Source organism: Lynx rufus, unplaced genomic scaffold, assembly GCF_022079265.1.
Source record: "Lynx rufus isolate CCGP_SWC_20201006 ecotype Redwood Valley unplaced genomic scaffold, mLynRuf1.p SCAF_8, whole genome shotgun sequence".
NCBI classification, from domain to species: Eukaryota; Metazoa; Chordata; class Mammalia; order Carnivora; family Felidae; genus Lynx; species Lynx rufus.
This window is the reverse complement of record NW_025814896.1, coordinates 89043848-89055888: the sequence shown is the minus strand read 5'-3', so window position 1 is coordinate 89055888 and position 12041 is coordinate 89043848. Positions and strand designations below refer to the sequence as shown.

Below are 12041 nucleotides of genomic sequence, written 5' to 3'. Positions count from 1 at the left end.
AGCAGATTCCACACTGTCAGCAGAAATCCTGTTGCAGGGCTCAGTTTCACAAACCATGAGATCATGACCTGAGCTGAAATCGAGAGCCAGATGCTTAACCGACTGAGCCACCCAGGCGCCCCTACAGTCTTGTGTTTTGATTCAGTCTCAGCCTGCCTCTGAGAGCTAAGTGCAGGCATGTGGTCTTAGCAACATTACAGCACTTATAGTAGAGGTGACTCTGCCTTCCAATGATTACTCATTTATTTTCCTAGTTGCATTACAGTCTTTAGCCATGCTTTCTCTTATTACATTTTTATTTTTATTTTCCAGATCTACTGTTATCTGGTAGTGAAGGATGGTAGGGGTTTCTGAGATCCTGGTTGGTCTTGTCTGATTAATCCCTGGGGTGGGGTTTGAATATTTTACAGCTTTTGGATCTCTTCATCCAGTGGGACTGGTCAACCTACCTTGCTGACTATGGTCAGCCCAACTGCAAGTACCTCCGGGTAAACCCAGTGACAGCACTGACCCTGCTTGAGAAGTGAGTACCTAGTCCAGCGGTCTCTGCTGGGAAGCGGGGGTTGGTATCGGGGATAATTTTCTCTTCGCCAGTACCTTCAAAAGACAGCAGAGAGGTCCTGTTCTTGAAGTTGCCATAAGTGCTACCAGCAGTCTCCATCATTGGATTTGGCAGGCTGGCCTTCTTGTAGCCTCTTAATTCCTGAACCCCCAATAAGCTAGGCCAAGTATGGGTCACGTGGACTCTGGCAGTACTTTGGAGCTTAAAGGGGCAACATCTCTTTAACTAGAGATGGAAAGAGAAGAAAGAACCATGCCTTAAGCTTGGTCAGAGGCCACCTGGTGAATAGAATGAGACTGGCCCCAGTCGTCTGGGGATGATGGGCAGAACAGCCCCATCGAAGAAACCCCATCCGGTTTCTAGCAGAGAAGTTCTTGGAATTACTGAAACCTTCACCAGCAACCCCTCCCACTCCCTGCCAGAGTCGAGCCTTACTGTGCTGACTGTCCCAAGAAAGCTGTGTTGGAGAAGGTGTCTCCTTCTTGCTCTGGGCAGTCACTGGCCAACAGAGGCGCTACCACTGGGATTGGGTCAGCCATCTCCAGAACATCCCATGGCTAACCAGTGTATCAACCAGATGCCGGGATCTGCTGTGCAGCCTAGTTCTGGCTTTTGCTAACCTAGTTGAGAGCTGGCAAGCCAGAGACCAAGATCCAAGGAAAGGGGAAGCTTTTTCCTGTCATCACAGTTGTTAACTCCCAGCTTCCTCGAAGCTTCTTAGAAGAGTACCCTGCATCTAAGTAGTACAGCAAGTACCTATGTGGCCGTATGTGAACTTGGATACACGGACCAGCATCTAGGAGGTCAGAATGGAGCCTTAAGCAGAAGAAAAGGTTAAGGTGTATTCTCCCTACTACGCGGTGTGGTGGGAGAGAAGGGGAGGAGTTGGAAAGTAAGCAAGAGCAGGATGTAGAGGGATGTGTTTGCAGCCAAGAAACTAAGAGCCCAGAGTGCAGCTTTCTCCAGGCCAAGACAGACTGATGTTTCCATTTTAACTTTGTTTCCCATGATTCTCTCTCCCAATGACCTTCCTCCCTAGGATATCTAGAGAGTAAGTATATTATTCACTTGGGCCTTTTCCATCACTTTGAGGCAAGTCCTTCTGGTTTCCTCATTGACACTAATGACTACACTAAAATCCCTACCCTGTGAGTTGTCCCCACCCTGACACACTAATCTACTAAACTAGCCCGGTGCCAATTGGCTGGCTGCCTCCTCGATCCTTGGTCCTCAGAGTGACCCTTGGCATACCAATTCCTATGGGGCTGGAGGTCACAGCAGGGATTTTCCCCCACTGGCGCCAGGTAAAGGGCTGTTCCCACTCAGCTTCCTGGCCCACTCAATACTCTTGCTAGTGCAGGGCTTGAAACTCAGCCCTGACAGAAGCGAGCTCCTCGGCAGTCTTCCCCGCCTCCTGGTGGTTGAAACCCACGGCGTTAAGATCTGGAGCCTATGCCTCCCGCGGAAAATTTTTTATTAGAGGCCAGGCCTAATCCCAGCTGAACTGGGGACATGTTGGCTTTTCAGTTGGTGTTTAGATGTCGTATTCACTATGTGTCCAAATGGGCTGTGGGATTCCCTTTCAGTTCCTTCTCTCAGTAGTCCTTCACTTGTCTGCTCCTGAGAATTCCTAGATCTAAGAGGTATTGCCTCATCCACTTTCTGTGGATCAATTATAGGCTAAAATCATCAGCCTGTCTGTAGCATTCTGGAGGCCTAACAGGACCAAAGCCTCGTGCTTGGCCCTAGGAGTCAGCAGGGTTTAAAAGCTTCCTTCCAAACCCAGTAGGGCCATAGGCCACGCCGATCACTAAAATCCCTATTTCCCAGCCTCATAGGAACCAGTCCCTTTCCCTGACCCTTTCCTGCTTTCTGCACAGCCAGATGTACCACCAGAGCTTGACAGTCTCCGCTTTTTAACCTGGCGCTTCTTGGCAGGGTGAGATATGAAAAGAACCAAAGACCTGCTGAGGACATTCAGGAAAGAGAAGAGGCTCCTGTGTCATTGAGAGGTGGCCATAGCCAGAGTAGATCAGGATCCCGAGGAGGGTTCCCCTTTGACTTTGGAGCATTCCAGGGCACAAACCAGCATGCCACCGTCAGCCTTCAGGGCACCTGAGTTTATCTTTTGAGTAATCCCAACTCCAGGCCTTAACGGCCAAGAACTCCAAGACTCTGAGGCCCAGGGTTCTTCTTCCTCCCTTCCTCCTACCTTATTGCAAGAGCTTCCTATGGGAGCTGAAAGCCAACTCTGGTTCGCCATCTCTGGGCGGCTTGGAGCAGTCCTGAAATTAATGATCACATAGGATGTTAAATTAAATATCTCATACATATAGGGAGCGTTTTTTTCTTCCTCCTTTTTTTCTTTTTTGTTTTGTGTTGTTTTTACTTAGATTTATAGCATATTCCCTGGGATATATAATCTAAAGCCAGGTCAGTTCCATAAATGTAATGGTATAATTAATGTGTAAGGGACCAAATACAGTAATCATCATAGCCTTGAGACCCACGTGCTTTCTTTTCAACCAACCTCCATCACCTCTGCTTCTTCCTCACCTCCAAGCACAGACCTGCCCATGTGGGTGGGTGTATCTTATACTCAGTGTTCTGAGTTCGCTTGAGTAGTTCCAGCCTTAAGGCCCTTAAGCTTAGATCTGTGAGAGAAGTCTCCATTCATTTGTGGCCGTCAGTGTCAGCCAGAACCACACAGCTTTGGTGCTCGTCACAACCTCCTGACCTCATTTATATGCCCTTGTGGGATCTCTGGCCTTTTAACTCACTGGCCCCAAAGCTGCCCCTCTGCACAAGAGCCACCCCACAGGAAAAGATGGGCCAGGATTGGCGATGGGCCAAAGGCCCTTGGATGTATACCTGGGGGTTGATTACTAGGGTTGCCAGGTTCCTTCCCCCCCACTTCTTCTGACCTGTGTCCCTGCAGCCCAGGGAGCTGTGAAGTCAGAGAGCTGGTGTAGCTCCTAGGGGTGGTCATGAAGACCCAGGAGAAATTGGTCTGGGCAGTGTTCTTAATTCTCTAACACCAGAACTAGGGGTGGGCTGAAGGCCCAGTGTGCAGAGACTGAGGCCAGAGTTAACAGTCAGACGTCAGAGGTTGTGGACTCTCTGCAGGGAATAGCAGATTCCCACATTCTATCACAATGGCTTATTCAGACCTGGGCATTTCTGTGAAACCACAGCTTGGCCTTGACTTTATCCATGCTTCCCTGTTAGGTCTCTCCATCTGACCACAACTGTTGCCCAGAGCTGCCCATGGTTTGTACTCTAAGACTATGCCACCTCTGGAGCTTTAACAGGACCCAGGAATAGAAAGCCCTGCAAAGACCAAAGGTCTGAGGATATAGACAGACATCGAGTCCTCAGGGGCTTCTCTTGCCTAAAGTTCCGGTTCATCAAGTGAAAGGATGGCCCACCTGCTCTCCTCAGCACCACACACTCAGCCACCTCACTGCCTCTGGGTCCTTAGTCTGAGACAAAAGAAAAAAGATCATTCAAGCCCTTAGTGTTGTTAAGGATGGGATAGAGTAAACAGCCTGTGAAGTTTAGAAATACATGGTGGCTTTTCGTTATTCATATCCTCTTGGAATTACTAGTTGAGAGTATGTTTTTTCCCTATCTTTCAAATACCAGCTTTAAGGTCCCAGCAAGATTTCATAAGCTCATGAGGTGGCAAGTGGATCCTAGATATCCTGTAAGAGTCTGTTGAGCACCAGGACTTTAGCATGCCCCAGAGACCTGTAACAGGTGTGCAGCTAGAGATAGAAGGGAAGGAAATAGGTAGGGCGGGTATGGATGATCAGGGGGTTGGCTCTCCCATAGCTGGCTTTTGACTTTTGATTCCAAAGGTGACCGAAGTTGGGAGGGCTATGGACAGCTTCCTGAATAAGTAGGTAAGTATGGGCCTGACAGTGGAAACATTCTGCACTCTCTCAACTCTGGGTGGAGGGTAAGATACACTGTGCGATCCTGCCTCCTGCCAGTTCTTTCTACCATTGTCTCCTCAAACACTTTGCTCTCTTTCTTTCCTTCTGTGTTTAGGATGAAGGACACTAGCCGCAAGAACAACATGTTTGCACAGTTTCGGAAAAATGAGCGAGACAAGCAGAAATTGATTGACACTGTGGCCAAGCAGCTCCGGGGACTCATCAGCAGCCACCATTCGTGAAGGCTGGCCTCAGGCCCACAGAGGCTGCTCACTATAGCCCCATAGCCTGGGACCCAGCCCTGGCTGGCCCTGCATTTGTGCATTCTTCTTCAAAGAGAGCAAATGTATTTTTTTAATAACCTATGTACAGTATTCGCATAACCTTTCCCTATAGTAAAAGAGGCACAAGATAAAGCAAGTACATGAAATGTTGCTAGGCTGGGGCTCAGGTGAAGTTACACTATACTGTCTGTATCATCCTAGAGATGGTGATATCACCAATCCCAGTATGATGAACCACCTTTCATCCATGGCTCTCGAGCCTAGGTCTGGGGCTCAGGAACGACACTAACAAAATGGGTACTTGGCACTGGGAGGTAAGGTGAGTAGGCGAAAAGGTAATAAAGTATATCCTGTTTACTCCCGGGTGCCCCATTCACCACATAGGTGAGGTTGATTCTTCATGATGCAAGGAGAGGACCAGGAAAACGTTACTGTTTAGTGTATGGAAGACCAGCACACTGTTCCGGAGGTTCGTATCTCCTCCGTCCACCAACTTTCACTGGCTGGGAAACAAGCATGGCATGTGGCCAGATGACAGCTTTACTCCAGTTCCCCAAGGATGGCAGTGTCTTTAGCCCATATCTGACCCAGTCTTTTATTGCTGATTTCTCTAGGGCAAGACAGAGTTGAGTATACAGTGGTACTAATTGGACCCCATGACTAACTGCAGGTTGCTCCACACCAAAAGGAGTTTTATTGGCTCTTGAAAACCAGTGTGAATGGAATCAGAGCCTCGGTCCTTTCCCCATTCTTCTCATTTTCTTCTTTCAGGGTCAGGGAACTTGGTTCAGAACATAGATCAAAAGTTATTTCCATAGATCTTCACAGAGACTTGGCCTCCTTCAGTAGTGTCATTGAGATAAGTCGGATTCCAGAAGCCTGAAAATGGCCCTTACTCTACCCTGAGGTAAAACCTGAAGATTACCTGGGAGTGTTCCTTGTGTTGTAAAACCAGCTCCCTGGCCACCAACTTTCAAAGAAATATTATCAGCTCTGCACACTGGGGGCAGCCGTAGCTGGACAGGATGCCTCTAGGGATGGAGACGCTGTCACCACGAAGTAGACAGGGCCAAGTATGGCTAGTAGTTTGTTACCTCTGGCCCAGCTGTCCCTTACTAAGTCATATCCTAGATCTGAAGCTCTTCTTACTCAAGCCTAAGCCTTCCATCCTCTCCTGAGATCCCCCGAACCATCTTTTGGCCTCATCTGAGAAAGATTGTCTGTAATCCTACCCCACAAATTCTGGAGTTTGCAAAGCGAGCCTGGACTAGCTAGCTTGGAAGCTGTGTCCGCTGTCCCAGACGGGCTTCTGACACAAGGGCTTTGCTGTGAGGTCAGAGGAACCTGGACTTGAAGACTCTTCAGGAAGATGCTACTGTGGCTACTGGCAAGAGTATAATTATGCATCACCAAACAATGACAAATAAGCCACACAGGCCTTTCCAGCTTGGATTAGTGGGTGGAGAGACGCATCAAGCAAAATTCTTCACTACCTTTGTCAGCTACTGAGTTGCTTCTGGGGAGGGCAGTGCTTCCTTTTTTATTCCCCACCCCAGCCCCCCAACCCCCCGTATCCCATCACAACTTGAAAACCAAGGGGAAGAGATTATGCCCACAGACATGCAGGCTTCCTCAAAGCTGGAGAGACGAGTCTGCGTGTAAGCTCTGGAGAATCTTTCTGAAGCTCACCTTGAGACCTAGGTGGTTAGCCTAGGGTCTTAGGATGAGGGTCCGGGTGAATGCTGCCACCCAGAACTTCAAAAGGCAAGGGATGGCAGGGGGCCATGGGAATGAGACCCAAGATGCCATCTCCCAAGCCCTGGACTTGACTGAAAAGGAGCAAGAAATGATTACACGAATCTAAAGTCCTATTGCTTAAGAAGGGCCCCAAATATACGCCTTTTATTAGTCCCCAGTTTGCAGCAAGATTCCTTCAGCTTTGTGTACTGAGACTTGGATGTGGAATGGACAGAACCTTAAGCACGTCATACTTTTTGTCTTTTTTGAGTCATCATTGCTGGTCCGGTCTCAAACATGTACCCTGGAAAGACTGCTGTAGAGGAAAGGCGAACAAGGTGGAGGAATGGGGGTTCCTCTGCACCTTGTACACAGAAGTCCCTTTAAAGAAAACACTTACTCAAGCTCAAGACTTATTAAGGAGGACCCTTTGGTAGATCTCCTCTTCCCTCTCAGTCTGCCTTTAGTCTTCTCTAACGAAACCAACATGCCGCTACTGAGTTGTCTGTAGAGACACTCTCTTGGGGGGCAAGAGAAGGTCAAAAAACAGGGACCCGCAGCGTCCAAGTTGTTTGAATTGGTGAAGTAGGAATTTTCAGTTTTGCCTTTTCAGTCTAGCTGGACCAGCCCTTGGAGGACTCATGCACATGTGCCCATGCCCATCAGATTCCTAAGATCTGGCCTCAAGTGCCCAGAGATAGATAGGTAGGTGCCCCAGTGGGCCTCAGTAAGGGGAGCAAGAGCACAGGTGGCTAGAAGCCTCCCGGCCTTCTAGTTAATATGACTCTTGACCAAGTTCTTGGAAAAACCTGGTCCATGCTTCTAGAGGGATGTTCTTGTTTGGGACCCTAGTGGGTTTCAGAAGTAGTACAGGTGGCTTGTATAGTTTCAACATTCATAGGAAATCTCTCTGCGTGAACTGTAAATGAAGCTGTTGGCGGGGGGAGGGGGAGAACAGGACCCAGAGATTGGAACCAGCAGAGTCCCTGTTGACAGAAGAAATGTCCAATGGCCAGGGAGTGCTCCCCAGTGTTTCCATTGCATACCAGGCCTAACAGCCTCTCAGGCCTCAAAGCCAGCCTAGCTTCACCGCACACTTGTCAAGCGCTTGCTCAGCAAGCCCCAGACCCAGAGCCCTTTATCCCCAAGATTGGCAGTGGCCATGACCTTCCTCATAAAGCCTCTCGACACTCCCTGGGGCCTGCTAACAGAAGTCCCCCCCTACCTTGGCCTCCTTTCTCCCAGGACTCTCCTCCTGGCTGCTTCAACTGCCTCTTTTTTTCTCTTCGCCTGCATCCGCAATTACTTTTCACCAGCGTGTTGGAAATGGCCTTTTTATTTTGCACAAATAGTTGTACATTTATGGAGGAAATTTAGGAGAGTCCATTTTTAACTCTAAAGGGAATTTTTTTCTTTAAAACTCACTCGTAAAGCTACTGATGCAGATGGGCCTCGTGGTTAGTGGGAACCTCCCGTGTGGAAAGAGCATGTTTATTCCTCCTGTACATTTTCCTCTCTTAACTGCTATTAAACAAGAGAGCCTATGTACCTGTTTCAAAAGCCACGGTGTTGTCTCATGGGTTTTTTTTGTTCTTCCGCCCCTTTCGCACAGTGCAGCTATGGTTGGTGATCTGGATGACAGCCAATGCACCCCCTCAACTGGACTGAGGACCAGAGCAGGCAATAGCCTGCTGGGGGGAGAAAGCCTGCCTGCCAGACAAGGGCAAGGAGCCTTTGAAACGTCCCGAACTACTGAGTTAGATCTTCCTGTCTGTGTAGTTAACGTTGGCATCATCGCCATCAAGACGAGTAACTTTTGAAATGCCTGATTTACGTGGAGCACCAGGCTAGGCAACTTGAGGCCTGATGTGTCGAACACCAGCCCGGCAACAGAAAGGCTCCCAGTCAGAATGGGAAGATGGCGGATTACCCAGAACAAAGCCGGGCTGGGAGAAGGGGCGAAATGAGCCGATTTTAGAGCTCAGCGTGGGAGAGGGGCAGGCACCACGGCCTGCTATAGGAATGGGTCTGGTCAGGGAAGAGAGCAGAGAGAAAGCAGGACGTTAAGTAGCTGGGCCTTGAAGGACTCAGATTCAAATTGTATTAAGCCGTAGGAGTATCTTAGGCGCAGACCACATTAGAGTAAAAAGTTGGCCTGAGCCTGGCATGTGCTGGGAGGTTCCCCACGGAAGCATGGGGAATAAGGCCAGAAATGGTGTAACAGCACCAGTCTGCCTGCCCCCTCAGAAGCCATGAGAATAGGATGGGAAAAATTCCTTCAGTAAAAAGTCTGACTACTGTAGCCAGGTTTCAGTCCCTGCTGTGCCACTTACTAGCCAGCTGGCCTTGACCAGTTACCTCCCTCAGTCTCATAATCCTCATCAGTGAAACAGAAAAGTAGTCCTAATTTACAGTGTGGTTGTCAAGTGTGAAGGAGTCATGGATGGTCAGGATGCTTCGCCAGTTCCCAGCCATAGCACGTGCACTGTTTAAGGCCTTCCCCTCCTTCCTCTCCAATTCCACAACATTCCTCATGGCTGAGCACTGGACAGAAGTGTCCAGAGCTTCTCTGCCTCCTGGCTTCTCCTCTCCAAGCCCAGCGCAGGGTGGATGGTAATGAGGCCTCCGGAGCTCCTGTACACAAAATGGGTGCAAGCCCTTCGAATCAGCCAACTGTGACTCAGGGTACAGCCAGTTCTTCAGCTAGAATCTTCCCCCTCACCACCACTTAGAACATTCTCCACTCTCTCTGTGGTGCCAAAGTTTACACTGGTACTAGAATTCAGGAGTTCTTAACCAGGGGTTCATGAACCCGTGGAATATGTGTATGTGTGTGAGTATACACGTATGTGCACGTGTGTGGGTACCAGCTTGCATTCACACATTTTTTTCTGGATAGAAAGCGCGTGGTTCTCATCACTGTCAAAGAAAGATTCGGGACTAAAATACTGAATGATAACCAAATCTGAGGGAAAGCCAGACGCCCTGAGCCTCCTCTCCCTGCCTCATAGAATTCTGGAAGATTTTTCAAGACCTTCAGTTCTGCCTCCTACCTTTTCCAGGAGCCCCCATGTGAACCTCAGGTCATACCTAAAAACCGGTACAGCCACTCCTGGCTTTTTCTACTCAGCCAGGTTATGGTAACTGAGGTCGGCATGAGGACCTTGCACTTCTGAGAATACGGAGCCTCCCAGCTGGTTGGGGAGAGTCCAGTATAGATACATGGACCCTCAAAGCCAAACTGAACCTGACTCACCTCAGAACATTTCCTATAGCTTCCGAGCACTGACTGATGCATGGTTCCACCATGGCCCCAGACCTTATCCAGAGAGGGAGCAGCCCTGGTGGGGTGTCCAGGGTGGGGTGCGAGGTGGGGACCCTGGGACAGATGTGAAGCAGGCACCAGCATGCCCCTTTTCTCACAGCTAGGCTTATCTGCGGACCAGGCAGGTGAGGATGGGGAACAGCTAGCGGGAGATAAGGGGAGGGAGAGAAAGTGCCAGACCCTTTCCCTGGAGGCCTCAGTTTTGAATTTAATGGGCAGTGTGTGCCGGGAATGAGAGAGCCTCACAGCCCAGGGGACCAGAAGACAAAAGCTCTTGAGGAAGTGCAAGGAGGAGGAGGAGAGGAGTGGGGGCCTGGGCATTGTGCGGGAGAGCCACCCCTCTATCTGTTTCAATCACTGCTGGGGTTAGGGTTACCCTGCACTTGGGGCCCCAGCTGCTTTGTGGGGTCTGTGACATCAGCCGTTGTGATGGTAATGGAGGGGCCTCTCTCACGGGGGGGCTCCCCTTCACCAGCCAGCCCACATCAACTCCCAGAGAGGATTGAAGCTCCTGTTCCCTCAGGGTGGGGGCAGGATGTGGGCCCAGAACTAGACCCAAGAGAACAGGCCCCCTCCCAGTCTGAACTCACTGCTTAGTGTTATCTTCCAGGCCCAAGCTATGACCTTCCTCTCTCCAAAGCTCCAGAAAAGGAATGGAATCTGAACATTGAGACGCTTTTCTGGCCCTAAACAATCCTTCCATTCTCTAGGCTCAATGATGGGTCTATTTCCTCCTGTAAATGGGTCTCGTAATCTTCAACTTTTACCTTTGCTTCTAAGGGTAATTAATTAGATCTCCCTCTTGTTCTCCCTACACACTCCCCTCTCTGTTACAAGGCTCAGGTTAAGCCGGGTGGATGGCTTTTCTTTCTTTCTATTCCATGGAGTGCTCATTTTTAAAGCTGATGGAGTAAGTCCTTGCCCTCTCCAGTGAACCTCTTCTCCAGAGAAGCCTGCTAGGGAAATACCACTTCCTCGGGCCCAGGAAAGCGGCCTCTGCCCAGCTCAAGGCTTTTCAGGTAGCCAGTTCTGAGCAACCATTTCACTCTTTCTTCCCAGATACGTCTCCAAGGTTTTAGGGAAGGGGCTTTCGGGCTGTCAATCTCAGGAGCAAAGTGAAGGATTAAGTGATGATCTGGACCTTGGAGGTGAAGGGAGGCAAAGATGGGCACGGGAGAAGGAAGATCAAAAACTCAGATTCCTTTTTTCCCGAAGTCTGAGGAGAAACAGGTGTCAGGTGCAGGGCAGCATGAAGGCATCAGGTGGGGAGGAGTGAGGATAGACCCCCATTTGAGCAGCAGGAGAGGCTGCTATGGGGAGGCAGGTCATGGGGGCAGGAAGTTGAGCCCTAGGGACACCGATGATTTCTAGGAACCGTGAGCTTGTCTGATGCTCCGACTCGACAATGAGCTCTTCGGAGGCAGAAATGACTTGGCATGCCTGTCTGAATCCTCTGCAGCACCTTGCCCAGCAAATGGCACCTGGGCACTCCTGACCAAATGAGTCACACCCGCAGTGGGGACAGTTACTACCGAGGGGGGTGCGGCTGGGAAAGCAGCACTCCCTGCTGGGAGGAATATCTTGTGGCCCACACTGGTTTGGAAGGGGATTGAGAATAAAAAGCAAACTAGCTTTTGGTCAGTTTGGTTATGGTTTTAAAATTCTCTACAGCCATGTACTACCCCACTCTTGGTATGCTGTGGAGTAAGGAACAGGTTGAAAACAGACCTCGTCAGGTGAGAAACCAAAACGGCAGTTTAATTCCTGACAGGCAGGGTGTGCTCCTGGTGGTGGTGGTGGTGGTGGTGAAGGAGTGTGTCCGTGCATGTGTGGATGTGGATGTGGGTGTCTAAATACTGAGCCCTAATCCCATTTCCCACATAGAATCACTGTTAACAGTATGGTGATGTTCTCTCAGATCATCTGAACATGTAGATACTTTTTTCACCAAAAAAAATTGAATCCTGGTATTTTATATTGCGGGTTTCTTTCCCACTTAACGTATCTTAAACATCTTTCATGGCAATATAATGGGATTTCTTCCTTTCTGAAGCCCATGAATACTTCCATTGCATGGATGTACCTGGGGTTTAATTCTGAGTTGGTGAATATCTGGGATGTTTCCAGTGTTTCACTATTGTGAGTAATATCGCAAGACTCTTGTATACATCCTTGCCTTCTTGCATAGTATAAAA

The 12041-nt window shown here is 49.3% G+C and overlaps 1 protein-coding gene across 1 annotated transcript in view; it reads left to right on the top strand.

The window, feature by feature from the left end:
• The window catches only part of EXOC6B (exocyst complex component 6B), a 612716-nt gene extending 604631 nt beyond the window's left edge, over positions 1-8085 (top strand). The window contains exons 21-22 of the mRNA XM_047067750.1: positions 411-523; positions 4616-8085. Coding sequence (XP_046923706.1) covers positions 411-523; positions 4616-4742 — 240 coding nt within the window. The 3' untranslated portion in view covers positions 4743-8085. The remainder of the gene's footprint in view (positions 1-410; positions 524-4615) is intronic.
• Positions 8086-12041: the final 3956 nt, after the last annotated feature.